The sequence below is a fragment of the Tetrahymena thermophila genome (genome assembly GCF_000189635.1).
Source record: "Tetrahymena thermophila SB210 genomic scaffold scf_8254378, whole genome shotgun sequence".
Lineage (NCBI taxonomy): Eukaryota > Ciliophora > Oligohymenophorea > Hymenostomatida > Tetrahymenidae > Tetrahymena > Tetrahymena thermophila.
Genome location: NW_002476162.1, coordinates 254,733 through 280,538, shown reverse-complemented (window position 1 = coordinate 280,538; position 25,806 = coordinate 254,733). Strand labels below are relative to the sequence as shown.

Sequence of the window (25,806 nt, the reverse complement as noted above, 5' to 3'; positions counted from 1 at the left end):
AAATAGAAGTGAGTTCTCTCAAATTACAATAAAGTAGATAGAAGAATGTTAATATAATAGCAATAAATAAAATAATAATTTTGGTAAAAAATTTTAAATTACTAATTAGTTCATTAAAAATAGAGTAGCTATTATTAAAATCAATGTAACTAGTGTTAATTTTTGCTTGAAACAAATTTTAGTGGCTATTATGGCTCAATTACTTTTAATTAATTTAATGATGATAAATATAAATTTAAAGTTAAAGCTTAGTTTTTATATAATTGAAGAATCATAAAAAATGTAAAAAAATTTCATTTTAATGAATCTTTTATCAATATAAATTCTTTAAAAAATTATACTGTCAAATTACTTGTTTTAAAATTGTAATAAATATTTCCAGTCTATGAAATTTTTAAATTAGGATTTATTTAAGAAAACTTTATTGCTTCATATTGATGTTAAAAACTAACTTTTTTTTTTTGATTAAAAAACTTTAATGAACAAAAAAATTTTAATAATCTGAGGTAAGTCTTTAGTTTTATAAAAGTATTATTTGATCAAATAATTTTACATAGATATCAATGGATTTATAGTTAAATATAAATAAAATATTTAGAATCAATGGTATCTAAAGATAATTGGTATTAATTGACTTATTTCAAGTCTAAGCCTGGATGGATGATCTTAAATTAATTAAAAATTCTTTGAAAATTTTAAAGGATAGATTTACCAATTTCCTATTAGTGTAAATCAAGATTATACATAATTTACTAGCTAAGACTTTTGCTCAGTAATTGTAAAATTCTTAATATAACTATACAAAACACTTCATCATAAAATCAAAATAAATATACCAAAATACATTAAAAGTCTTGGTGGTTTTGATAAGTGAAAAAGTTAATAGGCTTAATTATTTTTGTGATATTTACATTACAATTTCTTAATAGATAATTAGAATGTTTACAAATTTTAGGTTATTGATATTTATTCTGTTTTTTAAATGTTAATTTTATTATAAATTAAAGTAATTACGATGAAATTAGGATTTAATAATTTATACAAAAAAACTAAATAACAAAAAACTAATAAATACCTTAACATTAACTATTTATTATTCAATTGAGCTTTTTTTTAATGATTGAATAACCGAGCGATAAATAATAAGCGTATTCAATAAATTATTTGTAAGCTCCTATTTAAATGTCATTGGAAAACATTTCTCCTATAGACAGCGATAGGGAAATACCTTTAAAGATTGAAGATGCTTTGATATTTGGAAGCTAATCTAAATTAAACTAAGATGAGATTGAAAAGATGAACAAAAATATAGTTAGATAATTCAACAAGTAAACTACGTTAGAAGAAATTGAAAATCCATTTCTTAGTATGGATGATAAAATAAAAAATGCTTTGATGGCTCTAAAAAAGCCAATTTATTAGCGCAATTTGAAAGAATAAAAAGCCATTATTAGAGTGATAGAATCAAATCAGTTTATTTAAAAAACTAAATTATATAATAAATCCTTATTAAACTAAATTTCAAACTGTGTTTAATTAGAAAAAATTCAAAAAGGCAAACCTGTGTTTTGGTATGGAGATCGTCCAGATAAATTCTACTTAATTGTAAAGGGTAAAGTGAGTGTTTTAGTGCCTAAATCTAAAAATGAAATTGCATAAATCAAAGAAGAGCTTTAGAATAATTCTTTCTCAAGTAATTCTATTGAGAGTCCTTTAAAAAAAATGACACATGAATAGAATCAGTATTCACTTCTTCTGAACTTTCCTAATATAAGCACAAATAAAAATAATATAAAAAAATTAGATAAAAGTAATGATTTTGAAAAATCTTAACACTCCCTAGATAGTTCAAAGAATTATGATGAATATAACTCTCCCTTAACTGCAATGCAGTCTAGGAAGAAGTCTAATTTTTCGCAAATTAACAGCGAAAGGCAAATTAAAATTAATCAAAATATTAAAAAAATCACAACAGTATCTCCTTTTTAACCCGCTCTACAAATAAAGAAAAATATATTATTGAAAAAAAAAAGACTAGATGATTACTAGTATTAAGATCATGATGTAATTATTCCTGGCATCCCTTTAACTCGCTAAGAAATATTTAACTGGAAATAATATTTTTTAGTAGAAGATGAAGTTACTATTATGAAATATAACCACATCAAATTTTTAACAGATGGAGAAGTTTTTGGTGATTTTGGACTTTTGATAAGAAAACCACGTTCTGCTACGATACTAGCTGTTCAAGATACTATCGTCCTTTCCATATAAAAGTCTGATTATGAAGAACTCATCAGGGAAATATCTTACGTAAGATTTTAACAATATTAGAATTATTCAATCTCCTTTAATATAACAATTCATACATTTTCTACTTTTTAGCAGTTGCATCAATTTTACTAAGAAATAATCAAAATATATAAAATAATAAAAATAAAATATTAGCAAAAATTAGTAATTTAACACACACACAAAACCAAAATACATTTTTTGTTATCAATTTTTAAAAAGAATTTAGATTGAAAAGTTTATTATTCTTGAAAATTAATAAGAGTGTAATTGTAATTAACAATTACTAAAAAAATCAACCAGTGATTATAATTTTTCTTCTATTTTTTATCAGTAAAAATATTAATTAGAGTCTCAATTTCTTTTAATTAAATATAGAATAAGATGGAAAAGAAGGTGAAATTTTTTTAATAAAGCCTCTGCTTTAATGAGAATAAGATTAAGCCTGAATAATTAAATTAAATTGTCTTAGATTTTTCTACTAAGATTAAACTTAATTAAGGGTGGAATCTTTTCTAGGAAGGAGATCCCACAGATTCTCTTTATTTAATAAAGAAAGGAGAGCTTTAATTATCGAAACATATAAGATTTACTTATAATGAGACAACTTAATAATATTCATATGACATCGAGAGTAATCATAACAACTTGAATGATTCTCTGACAAATCCATCTACATCGAAGAAAGGAAAACTAAAGACATGCTAATTAGATTATATAATAGTTTCAGCAAAAGAATTTATTGGATCAGAAGATCTTTTTTACAATAAAAAGTTTCGTACATACACTGCAAAATGCTTGACAGATGTAACAGTTTATGTAATATAAAAGAGCTAATTACTAAAGCTAATAAATGAGTTTTTTTTCTTCAAAATTGCCATGCAAAAATATGCTCACTCAAAATTAGAGCATCATTTAGAGAGAATAGATAGTGTAGCCTCAGCAAAGAAGCTCAATCTAGAACTAAATTAAAAAAATATAAATACTTTTAGAAGTAGTTCTTAGAAGGATTTTGGAGCTCCTAATAATTCTGAACGAAAGAGTTTTTTCTGTAGAAACACTACTCAAAATTTTATGTAACAATTTTTGCCTCAATAAAATTTTTAGTCTAAGACACTAGTACTATCTTTGAAAAATAGTTCTTCAAATATTTAAGGAGCAAATAAGTCAGAACAATCTTTTAAAAATTTTTAAGATAATTAGTAATAAAATCCCAATATGTATTATAATCACATTCCTTCACTTTAATTGATTGATGAAGGTTCTCAGTAACAAAATGGTAGCATCTAATAAAATGGATACTTAAGCAGCCAAAAAAGATTACAACATAAATAACCAATAATGAGTGAGTAAAATAATAACTAGAATAATGAAGATTTAAAATTAATGTTCGAAGACATCGATATATTCAGAAACGTTTAAACTTATAGCGATGAGCATATTGAGGATGAAGGATAACCTACCTCACCTTCAGGGTAAAATTAATTTTGGTTTGACTAGGGCTTGAAAACATAGCTTGATAAAAAAATTAATCATCAAATAAAAGAAAAAGATCCCTCTTACATTAAAAAAGTAAGACAAACATTTAAAGGAAATATGGAATGTAGTAGATATGGTTTGTTAGAAAAAAGACTTAATAAACTGATTTCTTCCAAACCAAAATTAATATCAACTGTTTTTAATTAACTTTAATAAACAAAAACTGTATCAAATGAGCAGAGTACTCAAATACCTTTAAATAATGTATAAAAGCATAAAAGCAGCATGAATTTGCTATAAGTAAAAAAGTAAGAGTCCATATCTCCAGAAAAAATTTCTGCTACTTCAATATAGTTCTAAAGTTAGAGACAAATAGAATTAGGATAACCAAAATAGCTTGACAAATTTTTAGATATGCAAAGCTCTATTTCTAAAATAAAATCTTAAATGACTACTCCAAGATAATAAAAATTAAAGAATTTTTATATGCTTGTTGATTAAAATGACTTAGAGAGCAACGACTATCAAATTGATATTGATCTTCATAAGAAAAAGAAATGTGAAAAATCAAAATCCATATTTTTGTCAACTGAGCATAATTCACAAAATAGCATCGATCACTTTTAACTCTAACCTATCTATTAATGCCAAAAGTTAGGTAAACCTTTATAAAATAAAACTATTTAGAAGTAATAAAGTCATAGCTTTACAGTTCCACTATAGTCTCCTTCATAAGAATAAGCAATATCCAAAAAAAAATTTGATAAACTAAATCTAGAAATTACAAACTCAAACTCAAAATCGAACTTCGCAAGTCCTAGATTATCTATTGATTTAATGCAAAAGAGTCGAGAAGAATAAAAAATGTTTACTCATAATATTGGTTTTAGAAGTCATAGATCTTAAAAAGAATTTTAGAGTGTGAAAAAGAAAAATGACTTTTTTCAAAGCGATTACTTCGAAATTAAAGGATTTTCTAAAAAAAAAGAAGAATTCTTAGTCAGCTGAAAGTTTAATAAAAATATGTATTAAATATATTATTCAATTTTAAAATAATTATTTTTGATTAAAAGTATTATTTATGTTATTTATTTATTTATATCAAATATGTGATTTTTTAAATTAATTCTATTAGCTATTATTAAAAATCTAATATTTGTAAGTCTTTATTTATAATTCTAAGAAAGTTAGTGTATGGCATAACTAATACAGCAAATGTGTAATAATAATAATTGATTTTTAAAGATCTTTAAATTATGATATTTGGCTATGATATTAAAAAGCACAGATTTCAAACAACTAAAATATAATTTTATATAATTAATTTTCAATTGAGGTAATTTATTTAATTAAAAATTATATTTAAAATCCAGATTTTATAATCAGTAAAAAACTGGCTATTTAATATGTTTGTTCTTTTGCTCTATACTACAAATAATAAAAATTTACAAAGAAATACATTCTTTAGTCCTAGAGCTAAGTTTTAAATGACCTATTTTTTTACTCATTTTACAAATTGCTCCTAGAGTATTTTATTTGTTTAATTATTACATAATATTAATTTTAGCATTATAGTAAGGAATCAATTTGCAGTCTATCAAACAATATTCTTTTTTAATTATTTTCAAGTGGTTGAAAAGTTTATTCATTTTTAATCCTCAATGAATATTAATTTATGGACAATAAATAACAAAATCTTATTAAATTTAATCTTAGAAATATTGATTGCTTAGAATTATTTATTAGCTGTGAAATAATAAATTAAAAAAATTAATTAAGATATGTTTTCAAAAACACTATATCATTCATCCAATCCCAATCATAAAATTTCAAATTTTTTTTATGATAAAAAATAATAATAATAATAATCGAGCTATTAAGCATAGAAACTATAATTATAAGTAAAAATATTAATTTTCAAAAAAAAATCAGTAAACTAACAGTAATTTTTAAATAAGGCTGAAATGAAAACACTTAGATCGCTGAACATCATTAAGAACGAAAGAGACAAATATGATCTCCAGAAGAGTTAAATTGAAGACACTAAAACAAGCTATGTTAAAGCGAGTGAAAAACCCACTTTAAAAATCAACATGAAGTAATCTCTACCATAGATATACTAAGAAGTAGCTTAAGATTAAAAATCCCCACAAAATATAGTGTTTGACTATAATAGCTTAGATGTTTCTCCTGAATTTAAGAAAGAAAAACCTATAATAAGATAAAAACGCCAGACTGAATTTATCTAGGTTAAACATTCAAAGAGACCTTCTTAACATTTTCAAGAAAATAATTAGAAAATTAGCAATAGCAATATTAATAATAATTAATTTGAATATGGTGAAAGAAGAAATAGTTTGAGTATTGTTAAAAACGATGATTACCAATTTAAAAATAAATAAACTCAGTAAGAAAAAAAAAATGCCATGCCAATAAAGCTTAATAATTTAACCCTTCAAACAAATGCTAATAATTAGAAAAATACAAACAATTTTTATTCACCACAGCACCATAATGTTGCTTCTTTCAGCTATCAAAAAAATATTGAGCAAGCAGATTCTAATAAAAATACTTAGTAATTCCATTCATAGCACAATAGTAATAATAACTATTTAATTTAAAGCCAAATAACAAAAAAGTCTACTTTGCATAATATTGAACCTATAGCGTATGGAAGCGAGGAATTTTAAACTTTGACAAGCCAAGAAAATTTAAATAAAGCCTCAGCCAGCAATATTGGTTAATAAACTACAAATAAATTTGGAAAGTAAAGGATATTAAGCTTAAGATTAAAAGTAGATTCGCCTAACATAAATAGATTAAAAACATAAACAATGTTTAGCTCTAATCCAAAATCTTTGAATTACTAAGTATCACCTACCAATCTATCATTTAAAAAAATAAACTTCTTGAGTCCAAACTTGAAGCCAAATAAATTTCCTAAATAATACTTTTTTGATAAGAAAGTAAGTGATCATAATGAAAACTAAAAGTCTCCTGAATCAGAAAATTATATAGGTGATAACTTTTTAACAGCTATAAATAGCTTTAAATAATAAATATAATCAGATGAAAACAATAGTAAAAACAAAAGGAAGAACGACTAAAATAAAAAGGATGAAGAGTACATTGAATAAATGATGAATAACTCTAAGGGTTTAATTAAGCATGAAGAGGAGTGTCTCCCTGGAAGCTAAAATATTGAAGATCAATTTAGATTTATTCACAAAAATATTGATAAAATAGAAGAAAAAAACCATTTTTATGGGTAATAATCTACATTCTTAGTTGACTTAGTTTCTACATTAAATAAAATCTAACTCCCTCCTTAAAAAATGAATTACCTTAAAGACAATCAAAATTGTAGTGTTTTGAACATCAATAACTTTTAAATGTCTGCTAGACAAACAGGATTTTTTACCAAAGTTATCAGCACAGAACCTTATAAAAATAATCTTACTGTAATTACAGCAAATAACAACAATATAACAGATACTGAATTCGTAAATATGATTAAATAGCTACCTCACAGAATCGAAGTTCTCATATTAAAATAAAATTTTATTTCAAATTTGGGTCTTATATAGATTTCTGAAGTTCTAAAAAGCAATCATCAGCAGTAATTTTTTTCTTTAATATTGTTTAAATAAAATTCTTTTATCAAATTTATTTGCAAAATACATTAAAAAGAGCAATAGTTAAATTTTATTATTTACTCTATCTAGTTGTAATAAAACCAAATAAAAGCACATTATCGTTTAAAACAATAAAAAAGACACATAATTTTTGTAATTTTACTCATCTGCTATAAATAATAAATCAATTTTATAGAAAATCAATTATTTAATTACAAATAGCATATTTTTAAATACATTTTTTAATTATTAAAAATAGATTAATTTAATTAGACCTAGAAAATAACAAGATTAAAGATTTGGGAGCTAAAGCATTGTTTAAGGCTTTACTTTAAAATAATAGTCTAGCAAAACTTAATCTTTCTTAGAATTAAATAGGCGATGCATGCAGTTAAGAATTAAAAGATTTGTTAGAAAATTCTATGACTCTGTAAGAATTATACCTAAAATGGAACAATTTTAGGTAAGATGGGGGCATATGTATCGCTTAAGGCATTAAGAAAAATTAATCTTTAAAAGTTTTAGATATTAGTTTTAATAATTTGGGCAGCCATTAATCAAAAAAATTACTTGCTAACGAGAAAGAGATACCTCCTACAATAGGAAAATAGTTTGCAGAGGCATTTACATCAAATAAAAAGCTAATACACTTAGATATGAGTAATTGCAACTTAGAAAGCCAAGAGTGCTAACTTATTTAAGAAGCTATTAAAAAGAATACGATTCTTTTTGGACTGCATTTTGAAGGCAACAGCAACTATTTTGTTGATGAAAATGGTTTTATTAACAAAGATGAAAAAATAGTATCTGATGACTTAGATCAAGAGTTATTTAAATAAGTTGGTGCACCAAATGTTTTTACTCATTCTATTCAAGGTATTTTATATACAGTAAACCCCTAAAAAAAGAAATACAGAGATATTTGCTGGGTTTGTGAAGGCTGGGAGTATTTGTAATTTAATTATGATGACAATAATAACAAAAATTTAAAAGTATAAAGTGATTTATTTATTCATTTTGATTTCGATGGCTACAAAGCACACAAAATGTAAAAAATAGGAACTTAGTCTTATTAATTTTACAAAATGTGTCCTCCTAATAAAACAATCTAGTATTTCATTACTGAACCTAAATAAATGCAAATCATTTTAGATGATCATAGCAATAAAATACAATTGAAAAAAGCTATACATCTAAATATCAATTACAAAAATGCTCTAAACAATAACGAGGAAGAAGAGGTTGTAAGTTTAGAAATAGATTAATTTAATGTTATCCAAACCATATAATAAAACATATTTAGTCAAGAATATTATTTATAAGTAGAAAGCGGAATAAGAGATCCTGATTAAATTTGAATTAAACTAAACTAAATTATAAGCTCTATAAAAGCTATTCTCTTAAATTTTCAATATAATACTAATCATTTGATTCACCATATTTATTCTTGTTATTTTCATACATTATTGTAACATTTTATATTTAGCATAAATTAACTCAATAAAAAAAATTAAATTCATCAGTAATTCATTATCTTTAAAAATATTAAATCTATTTATAAAATGTAAACAAATTAATTTTGTTTAAAACACTTAGAATTAGTTAAAAATATGTTTATTAAATCTGAACATAACTTTTTAATGAAAATTTAATTCTAATGAATGAAAGAAAGGTTAATTTATTTTTTAAAATTTATAACTTACTTTAGATTTATTAAACTTTATAATAAAAATTATTTTTTTTAAGCGAGTTATTGATTTAGCTATTGTCATAACTTTAAATTAAAGAGTTTATATTTTTTTTTATTATTATTTATTTTATTAACATTTGACACTTGCTTTAATGAAAAGTGAAAAAAACAAAAAGAAATTAAAAAAAAACTTATTATTTGAAGTTTTAAGGCATTTTTTACATAAAATTGATATTTCTTTTTTTAAGGTTTTTAAATTTTTAAAAATTCTATCAGTTATTATTTAAGTAGAAATTTAAGGTATTAACAATAGTTTATTATTAATTCTTTAATAGATGATTGGCTAGAAAATAAATATTTGACTTCAATTAAATATTTTGAGATTTCTTGATAGACAATATTAAGAAAAAGTAATTATAAAATTAAAAATTGGAATGAATAAATACAAGAACATTCAATTAATTAATTACATATATATATTTATATAAATTTGGTTTTTATCAATAATATTTACATAGGATATTTATTTACTTTTTGAACTGAGCTATTTAGAAATAGATTTGTTTCCAAGTTAATTTTTTTAAAAATGTATCTAAAATTTTGCAAATTATTCTTCAAAAAAGTTTAATTGAAATTTTAAAATATTCATTCTTCTTTTTATTCCTCGTATTCATCATCTTCATCTTCTTCAATAGTTAGATTCTGAATTCTTGATTTTAATTTTTACTCTTCGACTTATATCTAAGATTATTATTTTTAAGTCCTCTAAGATGACTGCTAGTAGCTGGGCTTAAAAGATAAAATATCAAACTCTTCTTCAATCAATTATTCATCATTTTACATTTACTCTTTCTTTTACTTTAGCTTTTCTTTTTTCTCTAAATCCTTTAAAAATGCGAATGCTTCTGAAATTACTTCTTTGTCTTTATATTCTACATCATCTAAAGTGTAATACAAATATTTTTGTTCTATAATATCCTAGGATTTTTTGTTATCAATTTCCTTTTTGCAGTTATCTAGAGCTGAAAATAGTACGTTAATCTTTTAGTTAAAGCTCTTTTCCACTTCAATATTTTCTGGTACGTTTTCTTTTGACTCTGACTTCGACTTCAACCCTTAAAGCTGAAAAGACTATTTTTTATTTTTTTGATTGGTTTTTATAATATTTGTTAGCTCTTCTATTTACTATGTATCTGTAATGTCAAAGTAATCACCTGGAACTTATCTAAATTCTTTAGGTTCCTCTTATATCATTTCATCGCTTTAAAGAAACAGGCGTTTATGTGTAGTTAAGTTCTATTCTAGCTATTAAATTTTTTCAACGTTCATTTCTATCTAAATTTGAATTACTTTAAAAAGATCTCTAATGTTTTTTTTAATATAAATAATATATTATTAAGCAAATAACTAAAAATTAAACATATTTTTGATCGAAAATTATAAAATCTAACAAAAAATATAAATGAAATAGATGAGAGCTTTATAGTTTAATCTACTTTACAATCAAAAAAAATAATTTTTAAGAAATATTTTGACTTGGAAAACATAAAAAAAGTAATTAAATTAATAATAATAAATATTAATATTTTAGCAAAAAAAAAAATCAATTAATAATATTTGTATTAAAAAGTTGACATTTCTTTGAAAAATTTAAAAATTAATGAATAAAAAAATGATCATTTTAAGCATACATTTTGTTTTCATAATACACAATTGATTGATTATCTGTATTAAGTTCAAATTACATCAAGCAAATGCTTTAATATAATAAAAGTATAGATTTTAGAATATTATTTTCCTTTTTAAATTGATTTTTTATTTGAATTATTTTTTAATCTTAATAATTAAATATAATATAAAATAATTAATAGTTATCATAGCTTTATTTTTTAAATTAAAAAGTTTAAAAGTCAATCGAATAAGTTAGTTATATAATTAAATAAAATTAAAAATTAGATCGACTTTGGAAAAAAAAATATTTTAACAAATCCAAATTTTGTTTATTAAGAATTTAAAATAAAAACAGTAAAGTTAGTCTATTTGATTTTTTTAATAAATCACTAATCAAAATTAATTATACAAACATAAAATAGATAAATAAAAATGTTAGCATAATTTATATGATAAAGATTCATGAAAATGATTGAATTATTGTCTTAAAAATAAATTTTACATAATAAATGATAGAATTTTAGTAAAACTAGTATTTTTAAGTTAAACAATAATTTTTCAATATAAATAATATTAAAAAAATAATAAAAAAATCACAAAATAGTTTATATTACATATTTTTTTTCTCGAAAAGCTAATTAATTTATTATCAACAATTATCTATATTAAAATATATAGATGATCAGCCAATTTTTGCTTTTCAGTCTACTAATCAAAATTTATCAAATAGAAAGAGTAGAAGATTGTTATATCCTGAAAATTAATTCAATTATTAATAAAATTTTTTAAAAAATAAATTGATTTTTATGGATATTTTGGTTCATTAAGTTTTATGATAGATATTTAATTTTTTATTTGAATAGGTAAATAATTAATATTATTATAAATAATTTATCGATTCAAAATATATATTTATTTTTTGAATTTATATAGAAAAATTAAAATTGTTGATTGAAATAGAAATAAAAACAAATAATCCTTAATTTATGATCAGGGAAATTTTTAAATCATTCAAAAATATCCAATAATTGATTGATATATAAATTTATTCAGATAGCAGGATTCTTTTTTACTTTTATTTCTCATAGATTGTTGAGAATAATTATTTTTTAACTTTATGTCTAAAAATAATATAATTAAAAATTAATTGTAAATATCTTCTCAATATTAAAATATATTTAGAAAAACAGTCTAAAAGTATAATTTACAGGTATTTTATGTGATAGAACGCTCAAATTTGATCGAAATTCAATTAATTAAAAATAGATGGATGAATTGTACATTTGTATATTCACTTAATTTTGTTTGCAACTATGTTGGTAAATATGTGATAATTAATTAATTTATTAACTTATTTCTAAATTATAAGAATTACTTAAGATAAACATTTACATAAGTTTAATAATAATAATTTCAGCTAATCAATTAACAATACTAGAGTTAAACAAAAATTAGAGGTTTTTAGAACATTTAAAAATACCAATACTCCATCCAAATAGTTATTTTACATAAGATTTAATAGCTCTAAATACTGCATGGATTATAAACCTATGGATAATAGCTAAAATAGCTATAATTATTAGAATAATCAGTAAAATTAACCTAATTATCATTATCCAAGCGAGTAGGCAATCAAGTAACTTTTTAAAATATCAATTAAACTATTCTTAAATTTCTTTTATTTCAAAATAGTAATAGTTCATTCCACAATTCTGTACCTCAAGGTGAACCTATTCAAGGAGCTTATGTTGTTAATATGTAGTAACAGCCATATGAAATCAATATAAACTAAAATTATAATCAGGTCCCTCCTTATATGGAGCGTCCTTTCATGAGCAATTTACATGTTGGCCATATGCATTAAAATTAAAATATCCAACAGAACTAAAATCTACCAGTTGCTCCTCCTCCTCCACCTCAATTATAAAATCCTATTTAAACAGAATATTCTCTGAGCTAACCTTTTAATGCTGAATAATTTGAAATTAGAACAGTTTAAGAAATTTAAGAATGCAAGCATCAAAACCCTCAAAAATATCTCTATGTTTCAAGTCCTAAAATATTCTTCTCAGTAATAATCATAGCATTCTATATAATGGGAATTATTTCTCTTATTGTTGGATTAATAATTTTAATTGTGGTTGCAGTTCTTGCTTTAACAGATGGTAAGGGAAACTGCGACTGTAAGATTGGTGCTTGTAATAATTGCAATTGTAATTGTGGGTCTTGTGAATGCTACTATTTATGTGACTGTTGTCTTAGATGTTGTGAAATTTTTACTTTTAATAGATACTAAAGTGCTTATTATATTAATTGTGGATACGACCATTCGTACTACAGACACAAATATCATAGAAGAAGGAATTACTATGACTACTAAAGTTAAAGTCCATCATGTTGTGATACATTATTTAGTTGTTTATATGACTGTTGTTGTTGTTCTTGCATGGACAGTATAAATCTTGGGAGCGCAACTGATAGTTGTATGATAAATAAAGTTGAAGTCTACTGCACAGCTTGTAACACTAAATTAAAAGAAGAATGGACAGGAACTAAGCATATAGTTCCTTCTTTACTCCTTGGTATTTTTGGAGTCATTATTCTTATAGTATCTATTCTTCTTTTGAAGCATTACCAATCATGATCAGAAGGATAAAAAAATTTTTTTTGTACTAGTAAAGTATTTTATCAGGTATATATATTTGGATAAAATATTTATTTATCAACCAACGAATCAGTTTATAAAATAAAAAAAATTAGTATTAATATTTAACATTTAAAATACTTATTTATGTTGCTTATTATTACTTTATAAGATTTAATTTTGTTTTCAATTTTTAAGTCTATTTAAAAAGTATATCTCTTATTATAAAAATAAATTATCTACTTCTTAATTCATAAAGTAAAAAATAATAACAACTTTTTTTATCTACAAATAAAATATTTTATTAGATATGCATAAATAAAATAGATTATTATCAATCAATTAGTAAGTTTAGAAAAATAGATTGAAGATTTATATCAATGTATATTTGTGTTGCTAATGATTAATTAGTAAGCTTAATTTTCTATTTTGAAGTACTTAATCTTTATATTAGTATAATATGATGAATGAAAAAATAGCTTAAAATATTTAGAACAATTTTATATATTTTTTAAACAAAATCAGATAGAAATATTTTGATTCTAAAGAAAACACAGCACTTCATAGCAGAGCGCTTCAATTTTCATAAAAATAAATTAACTACTTCTCAATTCATAAAATAAACAATACAAAAATAATGAGTAAAAAACAATAAAACCAAAATTAAAATAAAGAAGAATTAATGCATTAAGGTATAGCTTCATTTAAAATAAAATCTCTAAATAAGATATTCGGAATTATTATTTTGAGAGTAAAAAAATTATTTACTGTATTAAGATTGGTTTTTCGAAAACAAACAAACATTCTTAGCTAAAATAGAAGGTTTTAAAATATCAAAAATCATCAAAAATTCTAACAATTATCAGAATTAAATTTTATGATGATTTGGGGTATTTAATAAAATATTTAGCTTTCTCATAATTAAATATCACATAATTATGGAATCTATAAAATTATTGAGATTGAATCTGCTTCATAATTAACTTTAAAAAGATATCTAAAAGTTATAAAATCTAATAAAATAATAAATCTGAGTTAAATTTAAAAAAAAAATAATTAACTTGATTGTGGAAAACATACTACAGATCTTACAAAGCTTGTAAAAATCAAGCTAATTTATTTGTCTAGAAAAAAAAGAAGAACTGTATTACCTTTGCTCAGTTAATGATTTGAATCTCAAGTATTGTGAATCATGGGAAACTTAAATCATGGACTTTAATGATGATTTTAGCTCTTAATTGAATTAAAAAATAAATATCACTAAAATAAAAAAAGAGTTTACAAAATATCTCCTTTCATTTACTCAGTCTTTAAGTAAATTTTACTATTTAGAGTAAAAAATTAAGAGCTCAATGCTAAGTGCTTAAAGTGAAACTATTTAAAAGACTATGATTAAGGGTTAATTACTCCCATAAGAAGAAAACTCTGAAGAAGAATTTACTTTTAAATATGAAAATAAAAGCTAAGAATGTTAAAAGCTAAGCTTAGAAAGACGTTAATCAATTGATAGTTAAGATTAAAAGGAGAGTGATGATGAAATTTCAGATAATACTGCATATGCAATCCAAAAAAAAAAAAAAATCTAAAGTTAAGATAGTAACTATGAAAAAAATGAATATTAAAGCTAAGAATAAAATAAAGTTAGTGACTCAGATGAGAGCTATGATAAAAGTGAGAATGAAGACTCTGAAGAAGAATGTTATTTTGAATTTAAAAATAAAAACTAAAAATGTTAAAATAAAAGCTTAGAAAGAAGTTAATAAATTGGTAATTAAAATTAAAAAGGTAGTGATGATGATGATATTCCAGAATAGGCTGCATATGCAATCTTATAAAAAAACAAAATCTAAAGCTAAGATGATGACTAAGAATAAAGTGCAGACAGTAACTACAAAGAAATTAAATATTAAAGTAAATAAAATAAAAATATTGACTCAAATGAAAGCTCAGATCAAAGCTGGAATGCAGATGATTATTTGGATGAAAGTTCTGATGATAGTTGGGAAGAATAAGAAAGTAACGATGAAAGCCTTACAAACTAAGGAGATAGGAAAAAGTAAAAGGAACAAAAGGAATATATCAGCTGTGAAGAAAATGATAATCAAGATAGTTTTTAAGGACCAAGCAAAACTGAATCAATTTTAAATAACTATTAAAATTTAATAATTCAGACAATGTATGAGCAAAATAATTATCAAGCTTTATTTAAAAATCCTCTTTCTATAAATATTAATGAATTGAGAAAAATTCATTTCAAAAAGCTTCAATTATCTCTTGATGCACGTATAATACCTACAGATTTTAGCAATAGCTTAGATATTGACCATAGTAAAAGTTAATTGGTTGGAATATAAAATCTGTTATAATAAGAGCAAGTAAACCTATCGACTGATTTTCTGTTAATAGACTTAAAATTAAGTGAAATTAAATTTGCGATTGTAGTTAGTGTATGGATAGATTATATGGAGAAATTTATAAAAAAACATTTTAGATCCCAAATGTTGCTTTTAACTACTTATATTTAAGAGTTAATTCTATTTCTTATGGTGTTTTTTTAAATCTACAACCTCCTAAATAATAGTTATTAATGGATAATTATAGGATAAAAGTTATTGCAAAAGTTGATTAATAATATTTTTTTTATTAAAAAGAAGTTAAAATTTAATTTCTTGGAAATAAGGGTATTCAAGTACCAAGCATCATGAAAAATCATATTTGTTTAATTTATCATCCATAGCTTCACAAAAACTCTATGAATATTTCAGAATTGCTATTAGAAGATTAAACTTTACTTAAAATATAAGTATTTAAAAAACAAAAACTATTTTAAATTCTCAATTTTAATATTTGTAAAGTAATATGCGATTTAATTATAGATTGAATTATATTAATTATGTACCTTAGATACTCAGCAGATAAAATAAGCTATTTTGTATTTTTTAAAAAGTAAAGAAAATAATAAATCTATTTTTTTTGTATAAAATTGTTAAAGTTTCATGAAAAATTTTTTATTATGCATATTATTATTATCAATCTACCTATTTTAAAACAGGTCTTATATTTATAAAATCCTTTTTTACCCAAATAAATTAAAAATAATTTAGTATTTTGAATACGGATACAATTTGTAGTAATCATACTATTAATATTAGATAAGCTATTTCCTGATCATCTAATTTGATAATTCTGATCAAATTTGAAATTATTAATGATCGAGAAATTATTATATTTAATCATTATTTAATTCACCAATCTCAGCAATATAAATTTTTCAAAGAAACTAATATTAAAATGTATTATTTTCTATTAAAATGCATATAGAAATTTTTAATTGATAAAAATTATTTTAAAACTCTTAAACTTTATACAAAAAGCAAGAATTATGATGAATTATATAATTAATTTCTTATAAATACCTATTTATTTATATGATGAGAAAATAAAATAAATAAATATTTCGATTCTCAAGCAATAAAAGAATTTGTTTAGGTATTTTATGAAGCTTGCAATTTAGTTTTATAACATATTTAATTTTACTTAAAATGATATTTAAAATTAAGTTAACATAGTTTTGCTTATTTAATATACTGAATTATAAACTACAATTTTTTAAAATGCTTATTTTGATTTTAAAATATAAAAAATGGATTTACAAATTTCGTTTACAAATGACGAAATTAATTAATAAGTTTATAATTATTAAAAACAAAAAAGAAACCAAAAAATCATAAACCAAAAGTAAAGTATTTATTATTTTTCTTCTAAAGTAAAATAAATGAAAAGAAATTCTTAAATTGAAAGAGAAGATTTAGAAGCCTAGATTCCTTCATAAGATGATAAAAAATAAATAAATACAAACTTAAATGAAGATTGTGATTACAGATATTCAATCAAGTACATTCTTTTTCCTAAATTTAAATTTTGGTTTACATATATATAAAATTTATCAAATTAGAACTCATATTAATTACAAAAATATCCTAATAATGCCTATTTTTTATTGCCATTTTTTAAAAATTTTTATTATTTAAAGAATTATTTTTGGAAAATAAAACTTATTTTATAAATTTATATTTTATTAATTTTATAAAATAGTTAAGCTCTTCACTAATCTCTACTCAATTATGAAGATGAACAAATAATTTTGAAAAGTGATCTGTAAAGCAAAACTCAAAATAACATTTATGATAAATAAGATATAAATTCAGAATAAGTTAAAACAAATATTTATTATAATTCTATGCAAATACCAAGTATGGAATATCCTTATAATAATAGTAACTCATACAATCATGACTTAAAAATTGAAATACCAATTCCACCTCCTCCAGCAATGGAAAATTAATTATAAATAAAATAACCATAAAATTAAATTAATGATATGTATTAAATACCTATAAGAGATATAAAAGAAATAGAGTACTGCAATCATAGGAATCCAAATTAACACTTATATATAACTAGTCCTTTAGTGTATGTATCTGCTATTTTATTAATTTTATTCCTCGGAGGATTAGTTACTTTGATTGTGGCAATAGTTATTATGGCAATAGCTTCTGATGCATTAGATTCTGACTGTCCTTGTGCATCATGCTGTGATAGCAGTTGTGATTTTTGTGATAAAAATTGTTACTTTTCTTGTTTTAACTTTTTAGATAGTTGCTGTGAGAGTCAGTAATTAATATCATCAACTATAGATTTTTCATACTACTCATAAAGATAAAACCGAAAAATGGAATATAATTAGTATTAAATGAATCAAAAAAACCCAGGTATATGTGATGCTATTGAAAATTGTCTATGTTGTTCTTGTTTTGATATTCTCTCTACTAACAAGCCAGTAGATGGATGCTTAATGAATAAAATAGAAGTTTATTGTACTAATTGCAATTCAAAGCTAAAAGAATAATACACAGGATAAAAATATATATGTCCATCTGTAACCTTGGGCATAATTGGTTTTACTTTATTAGGAATTTCTATCCATTTCTATTTACTCTTAAAATGAAGATATTATTTAATACTAAAATAATTTCTTTCTTCATTTATTTGTTTATTATAAATTAACTTATTCCTTATTATTTTAATTAATTATTTAAAATAATTTTTAATTTAATTTCATTGATTTCCATATTTACTTCTTCACTTATAAAAATTTGGAATAAATTTATTTTATTTTTGTATCATGCTAAATTAATTTTAGTATATTATTAAATTCAATAAATATAACAAAAAATATTTCTAATTTTAACTTACTTACTTATTATATTTATTTATCCGTTTCTTTATTATAAATATTGTAAGAAAGTGTTTGGATTTTATTTTTTAATATCAAATTTAATTTTTAATTATTTTTATTTAATGTTTTGTCTATGATAAATTTTTATATTTTTACCCATTTGATTTTAAAAATGGATGATTGCTTATTGCTATCTTAGTTTTTTATATCTATTTTCATTTATTATTTCTTAAATAATATTAGAATACCAATAGATTATTTAATTTATCAAATCTTTTCTTTTCTTAATTATTTTATTTATCAAAAATATAGTCTAAAAAATAATAAAAAAATAAATCAGTGATGGTATTTTACATAATTTGCATCAGAGTCAAGCTTAAACAATTATAACTAGGATATTTCAATTTATTGCTCTATCTTCTGATAATAGATTTATTTGTTTTAAATATTGAAGATAAATAAAATAAATATAAAAATTAACTAAATAATCAATCAATTTTTTTTAAGTAGTAAAAAAATTTAACAGTGAGCAATCAAGATTTTTGAACAAAAGTTTCTGATCTTATTTTCTTAATTTACTCTAATATAAGAATTATTTTTTAATGTTAAAAATGTAACATAGAGCTAATCATAATTTTTGAACAAAATTTTTTGATCGTATTTTATTGCTTTACTCTAATATTTTATGGTTAAAAAATTTAGCTTTTTTGATTATACTTGAATTCTTGTCATTTATTAGATCATTTTAAAATTAGGGATAAAAAATAATAATGTAAGGTGGTAAATACTCTAATCATAAAGACTATTTTTATTTTAATTAAATCAATGTATAAAAGCAATTATTGTTTAAGTTTTTAGGAATGATCTAATTATATAAAATCACTTAAAATAATCATTATAATTCTCGTTTTATAAGCTAAACATTATATTAATAGATTTGAAGATGTAAATATATTTATCATTTATCTACCATTATATATCAAATTTTTATTTTATTTTAATTAAGTCCGATGTATGGTAATGATTTAATTGTTTAAATTTTGAGGAACGATCTAAATACCATAAATTCAATTCACTCTGCTTAACCTATTTTATTCTCGTATAATAAGTTACTATTATATAATTGATAAATTTGAAAAAATAAATATATTTTTCATTCATCTATCATTATTTATCAATAACTATATGATAATTATCCTCCTTTATAAAAAGGTTAGCCTTTTAACATTTTTTTATTTTAATTTTATTTGATCTTCTAAATCATATGCAAAAATAAATGATATTTGATCTCATAATATCGAATATTAAAAAATATATATTAAATTTGATAAAGCATATTTTACCTAATCAGGCAATCAAAAATCTGATCAATACATAAGGATACTAAAACATTTGTATTCACTCAATAAAAATAATTAAAATCTTAAAAATAATGAAACAATTAATAGTTTTTTTTTATTATCTTAAAAAACATGAAAAAGTAATACTATATAAAAGGGTTTGAAGAAAGATAGATAATATTTCTTTTTTTCTTTGTTCATTTGCTTTTTGTTTACTTGCTTATTTGTTTATTTATTGATTTTTTTGTTTATTTTCTTGTTATATTTTTGTTAAAGAATTATTCTTTTATAATTTGTTAAATATATCATTTAGTTAACTTTTAATTTCTTAAAATTTCCTAAAAAATTAAAATAATTAATATTAATAAAATAAAATTTGGTAATCGGTATAAATAAAGAACAAAACTAAATAAAAAAATGGAGAAACAATAATCAATAAATGAATCTTTTATTGATTTTAATGAAATTTAATAAACTAATGAAAATTTAGAAAATTCATCTCCACTTTTATTTAATGACATGGAGAAGTAATTTATGGAAAACTAAAACAAAAGTTATTGTTAAATAGATATTCCTATTCCACCTCCACCAGCAGATGATAAGAGATAATCTCAAATTATTTGTTATTAGGATTGTTAGCCTCGAAAAATCGATTTTACTATTAGAGATATAAATGAAATAAAATATTGTAAGCACTTAAATACATATTAGCATCTTTACATTACAAGGCCCCTATTTTGTTTTTCTTTGGTTATTTTATTTTTTTTTATTGGTGGATTGATTTCTGCAATAATTGGAATAATACTTGCTTTGATAGGTTTTTTTGATTCATGCGATTCAGATTGTTGCTCCAGTTGTGACTGCTGTGACTGCTGTGATTGTTGTGATTGTAAATTTAAATTTGATTAAGATTGTGCTTTAAGTTGCTGCAAATTTATGAATAATTGTTGTGATATAGTTTCTAATACTAGCTAAATTACAAGTCATAATATTGATATACCCTACTACAAGAGTAGTTATAACAGAAAAAAAGAATATGATTAATATTGTTTATAACAATAATAAAAAAAGTGCCCAAATATTTTTAAAGTAATTTATGATTGTTTTTGCTGTTCTTACTTGGAAGAATACTCTAAAGATAATCCAAAACCTGTTTGTTTATTTAATAAAGTTGAAGTGTATTGCACTTCTTGCAACTCTTTAATACAAGAAGAATTTACTGGTTTTCAATATATATGCTCATCAATAACCTTAGGAATTATTGGATTTGGTATTTTAGGTTTATCTGTTTATTTATATTTTCATTTTAAGAGATGAATGAATACTCATCTAATCAATAAGTCTTCATATATAATTTATAATTTCTATATTAATTAATACCCAGTTTATTTGTATTTTAAATTTACAAACAGAAAATAAAAATGTTCTAAAATAATTATTATATAATTTATGAATTTCAATGATTAAATTTCAAAATATTTTTTTTGTTATGATATTTTAACATACGAAGAAAATATAAATTTATATTATTTTTTGTTTAACATAAATAAAAAAAGAGAAATTTGAAAATTAAAAAATTTGTTAATACTATGATAAGAATTAATTACAAAAGTTAATTAAAAATGCAAAATATTTCAAAAATAAGAACAAAAAATATTTTGTAAATTTTTAATTTCAGGATAAGAAGTAAAAATATCTAAGGGGAATTAACTATCTAAACAAATTTAGTATTTGTTTGTTTTTTGTTTATGGATTATAGAATAATTGTATATTGTAAAAATATAAAAATGAAATAATATCTTTATTAACTTTTCATCAATATCAGTCATTGATAATGTTAAAGAGAAAAAAATATCTCAAGTATTCATTCTTCTTTATAAATAATTTGTTAATTAAGTGCTTTTATAAATAAATAAATAAAATTTTAACAATCTCAAAAAATTTTTAATTAGATGAATATATTTTAGGAATAACCCAAAGATTTAGATCCAATTCAAAGATGGAAATCAATGCTTCAAGATTATGACAAAAGTAGAAGAGAGAAATTAAACTTGAATGAAAATGATAGATTTTCAATGAAGAATTTACACAAAAAGCATAGAGAATTTGATCCAATTATAGGAATTTACTTGAATCCATAAAAGGTATTAGTTTTCAAGTTCTACTAGAATAAAATACCTTAGAAACTTTAATATATTACATTTAACTAACAAAAAGGAATCAGAAGAAGCTCATAAGACTCAAGAAATTATTAAAAATACTTAAAAAAGGAAAATGGTATTATTTTTTTTTTACATTTAACATTAATAAAATGATAAAAAAATAAAAAAGGAAAAAGGAATATTTTAATATGAGAGCGATTTTGATATTTTTAATAAATAATCACTTAAATCAAAGCTACTTAGCAATCAAAGCAAGGATACACTAAAGTAAACTGATTAATATCAAATAAAATCTAAAAACTAAACACTAGACTCTAAGCACCACCATAAACCTTTGATCCTCTTAGAGGCTAGAGAATATGATATTATTACCCACAGAAATTTAGATCCAGAAATAATGAAGAGCTACACAATTCTTGGCAGCACAAAAAAGGTAATTTAAGTTTATAATAGAATGAATTTTATAAGAAATGAAAAATAACTAAGCAGTCAATTCATCTTTGATTTTTATAAAATCAACAAACTAACAAACAAACAAAAAATATTTCATATTAAGAAATTTTTATTTCAATAAAAGGCTCATAAAAGCAGAGTTGTTTAAGAATAGGATAGAGAATTTGATATTATTACAAATGAAGGTAAACCATCATCAGGAGATTAAAAAGTAAATAAATTGATTATTAAATATTTATCTCCTTTTTTTATCTATATAATACAAATAAAAAAATAAATAAATAAATAATTAATTAAAAATTTAGATTTCTCTGAAATCTATAAAAAGACAAAGGCAAGATGTTATCTATAATCCTATAACTTAGTAAATGCAAAATTTCTAAACCTAATCTCCAAAACTAGAAATGTAGAATAAGTAAATATTTTATTATTCTTAAGACAATTTTTCAATTTTCAAATAATTTAAAAGGATTTTTATTTATTATGAAATTCATAAATTCTTATTTTTAATGAAATTAACAAGTATTTTTTAAGTTTCAAATAAAAAATTAATTATAAATCAATCAAAAAGGAATGTAAATTCATTTAAAAAAGATGAACAGGATAAAGGATCTAATGACTATTAACTAAGTAATCCATAGCAAAATTATCAAAAAGAAAATATTCAATAGGTTAAATAGAAAAGCAGTCAAATTTATGATAAAACAGAAAAAAAACAAACCAGAGAAATACCACACTTATATTAGTTAAGTCCTAAACCATATTTTCCTGAAATTTAGAAATCACCTCAAGCTTATGACTTAAATTAGCATGATTGTTTAATATCAAGCTGGAATAAATAAAGTAGTTCTTATAATCCTTTATTTAATCCTCAAAGATTTGATTTGGTTAAACAATAGAGCGAAAGGTCATACTATTAAAAAAGAGTTGATCAATCACCTAGGTCAAACGTAAAATTAATAATAATATATTTTTTATAATAATTTTTCTTTTAGGATTATGCTTAAAGCTTCATATCTAAAAAAGAATACTCTGATATGCAGAGAAGTCTTCCGCTTATTTAAGATTAGAAAAGAAATAGTATTTCTAATAATATAAATGCAAGTCAAAAATTTAATCCAAAAATCCATAAAATAAAAACAGGAGCATTTTTAGGCTAAAATGAAATTATTTGAAAAGTCTGATCTAATTTTTCAAAAAATAAAAATAATAAATTTTAATTTAAATCATATTGTATATAATATATTTTTAATTTTTTAAATTGAAGTTTAAATTATTAAAAAAGCATGCATATAAAAAATTTTATTTTAAATCTTTAGTTGATTTGAATGAATAAAGTCTTTAAAGATTATTTAAAGTAAATATGAAAAGTATTTTTGTATAAATGAGTTTATAAAATTTATGAGTTAGCAGCAAAATATATTGAAAACATAATATTTCTCATAAAAGATACAAATGGAATTTTAAGTTGAAAATAATCGAGATCAAATAAATAAATTAAGTAAATACTTTTGATATAAATACATAAAATATCAATTAAAAAATTGATAGCTTTTTTTAATTTTAATATTAAATATTTATTTTGTAAATTAAAAGATTAAAAGTACTTTTTCACTCGCTCACTTTTTTACTAACCAGTAATTTAATAAAGTTTTACTGTCTTTTTTAATTAGTATATTAAAAAGTAAATATCAAAATATACCTAAATACCACTAAAACAATAAATAAAAATTCAATTAATCTCATAAAATTGCTCGAATATTTTATTTTTAGTGTGTCAATTAGAATTAAAAGTCTTATTAATTAATTCCTAATCCTTGCTTATTTTCTATTAGGCAAAAAAAAAAAGCTATTGATAGTAATTTCGCTTAAAAATTTACCTTATACCACCTTCTTATATATAATTTAGATATCTTTAAATTTATTTTGGGTATTAATAGATATGAAAATTCATATTGATGCTATTATGAATTTTATTTTTAATAAATATACTATCCTTTATTTCTATTTTGCTATCTATCTACACTACAAAATTTATTACTTTTTTAAATTAATAAATTACATGTTTAATTATTTTAGCAAAGACTCAAATAGTTTTAATAATACAAATTTATTTTTTTATTCTTAAATTTAATTTTGTTTAAATCAGTTTAGTTAATAATTTACCACATTTTCTTTTATTTTTTCTATAAGATAAGCTTTAGTTATTTAAAAATGAATGATTATTACTTAATAAGAATCTAATTATAATAAGCTAAACATAATCTTCCACTTTGACTAGTTTTAGTTATTAAAACTATATTTAAGAAATGATAGATTTAAATTATTTTGATTGCATTTAATTCACATATTAAATTACTCTATTTTTTTAGTAGATATTTTTTAGACAATAATATAACTAAAACTATCTTCAGATATTTTAATAATATATTATAAATTTTTTGTTTGTTTAGAGATAATGTTATACTACTTATTTTCCCTAAAATTAAAAGTGATTCGGGTAATTTTTGAGTTCTATGCAACTAGCATCTAAGTTGAAGTATTAAGCCAGTAATTATAAAATATAATTTTTTGGTTACTAACTATATATTCTTAACAACTGGTAAATGAATGCCACTAGTTTCCTAATTGTTACATATGTATTTAAGCAAGTAACTTTACTTGTTGTTATTAATCTAGAAATATTATTGTAATAATTAAATAAAGATAGATAGATTTTCAAAAATATATTATTAGTTTTAGTCAGTATATCAGTCAGTCAGTCAGGCAATCATTCAGCTCAGTTTTAAGTTAAGAAATAATAGTAAAAGATATAAAATAGAGTCTTCTTATTCATCCTATCTATTTTAGCATATAAGATAAGAATAATACTTGTTATGAATAAAATAAATGAATGAATTTTAACTGGATTATTTTATAAGATCGCTAAATAAAGAAAAAGAATATAGTCGAGTGAAAATAACCCTAATGAAATTTTATAAGTGCATTCATGGATTTATATATTTATTGGTAGTAAATAGTATAATTCACTTTTAATCTCTCATTTTATATTTTAAAGATAAATTATATCTGCCTTTTTATATTGAAAATTTAAACTTATTAGGCGAATCATCAATCAAAGGAGCAAACATTTGATTTCTTTATTTCTTTATTTATGTTTAATTAATTAAATGAAAAATAAATATAAAAGACATACAGACA

General features: G+C 21.4%; 8 protein-coding genes across 8 annotated transcripts; 6 read left to right on the top strand and 2 right to left on the bottom strand. All coding sequences in view use genetic code 6, as the record gives it.

Annotated features, from left to right (window-relative positions):
• The first annotated feature begins 1,025 nt into the window (after window positions 1–1,025).
• TTHERM_00616490 (cyclic nucleotide-binding domain protein) lies at window positions 1,026–4,882 on the top strand. The gene is made up of 2 exons (XM_001024719.2): window positions 1,026–2,313; window positions 2,671–4,882. Exons 1-2 carry the CDS (start codon window positions 1,117–1,119, stop codon window positions 4,777–4,779), a joined length of 3,306 nt encoding a protein of 1,101 aa, XP_001024719.2. The 5' UTR covers window positions 1,026–1,116; the 3' UTR covers window positions 4,780–4,882.
• An 853-nt stretch (window positions 4,883–5,735) lies between these two features.
• On the top strand, window positions 5,736–8,764 carry TTHERM_00616480 (hypothetical protein; the record flags this gene model as incomplete). The annotated part of the gene is made up of 2 exons (XM_001024718.2): window positions 5,736–7,390; window positions 7,666–8,764. The coding sequence occupies 2 exons, from the start codon at window positions 5,736–5,738 to the stop codon at window positions 8,762–8,764; spliced, it is 2,754 nt and encodes a 917-aa protein (XP_001024718.2).
• A 977-nt stretch (window positions 8,765–9,741) lies between these two features.
• On the bottom strand, window positions 9,742–10,488 carry TTHERM_00616470 (hypothetical protein; the record flags this gene model as incomplete). The annotated part of the gene is made up of 1 exon (XM_001024717.2): window positions 9,742–10,488. Exon 1 carries the CDS (start codon window positions 10,423–10,425, stop codon window positions 9,742–9,744), a length of 684 nt encoding a protein of 227 aa, XP_001024717.2. The 5' UTR covers window positions 10,426–10,488.
• A 1,649-nt stretch (window positions 10,489–12,137) lies between these two features.
• On the top strand, window positions 12,138–13,411 carry TTHERM_00616460 (transmembrane protein, putative; the record flags this gene model as incomplete). The annotated part of the gene is made up of 2 exons (XM_001024716.4): window positions 12,138–12,403; window positions 12,460–13,411. Exons 1-2 carry the CDS (start codon window positions 12,303–12,305, stop codon window positions 13,409–13,411), a joined length of 1,053 nt encoding a protein of 350 aa, XP_001024716.3. The 5' UTR covers window positions 12,138–12,302.
• Window positions 13,412–14,860: 1,449 nt separating this feature from the next.
• On the top strand, window positions 14,861–15,652 carry TTHERM_000616459 (hypothetical protein; the record flags this gene model as incomplete). The annotated part of the gene is made up of 1 exon (XM_012800182.1): window positions 14,861–15,652. The coding sequence occupies one exon, from the start codon at window positions 14,861–14,863 to the stop codon at window positions 15,650–15,652; it is 792 nt and encodes a 263-aa protein (XP_012655636.1).
• A 1,534-nt stretch (window positions 15,653–17,186) lies between these two features.
• Window positions 17,187–18,419, top strand: TTHERM_00616440 (transmembrane protein, putative; the record flags this gene model as incomplete). Its single annotated transcript, XM_001024714.1, has 2 exons — window positions 17,187–17,305; window positions 17,507–18,419. 2 exons carry the CDS (start codon window positions 17,187–17,189, stop codon window positions 18,417–18,419), a joined length of 1,032 nt encoding a protein of 343 aa, XP_001024714.1.
• A 2,408-nt stretch (window positions 18,420–20,827) lies between these two features.
• On the bottom strand, window positions 20,828–20,977 carry TTHERM_000616439 (transmembrane protein, putative; the record flags this gene model as incomplete). The annotated part of the gene is made up of 1 exon (XM_012800181.1): window positions 20,828–20,977. The coding sequence occupies one exon, from the start codon at window positions 20,975–20,977 to the stop codon at window positions 20,828–20,830; it is 150 nt and encodes a 49-aa protein (XP_012655635.1).
• A 947-nt stretch (window positions 20,978–21,924) lies between these two features.
• On the top strand, window positions 21,925–23,780 carry TTHERM_00616420 (hypothetical protein; the record flags this gene model as incomplete). The annotated part of the gene is made up of 7 exons (XM_001024712.2): window positions 21,925–22,134; window positions 22,208–22,267; window positions 22,322–22,585; window positions 22,730–22,816; window positions 22,911–23,020; window positions 23,177–23,555; window positions 23,601–23,780. The coding sequence occupies exons 1-7, from the start codon at window positions 21,943–21,945 to the stop codon at window positions 23,778–23,780; spliced, it is 1,272 nt and encodes a 423-aa protein (XP_001024712.2). The 5' UTR covers window positions 21,925–21,942.
• Window positions 23,781–25,806: the final 2,026 nt, after the last annotated feature.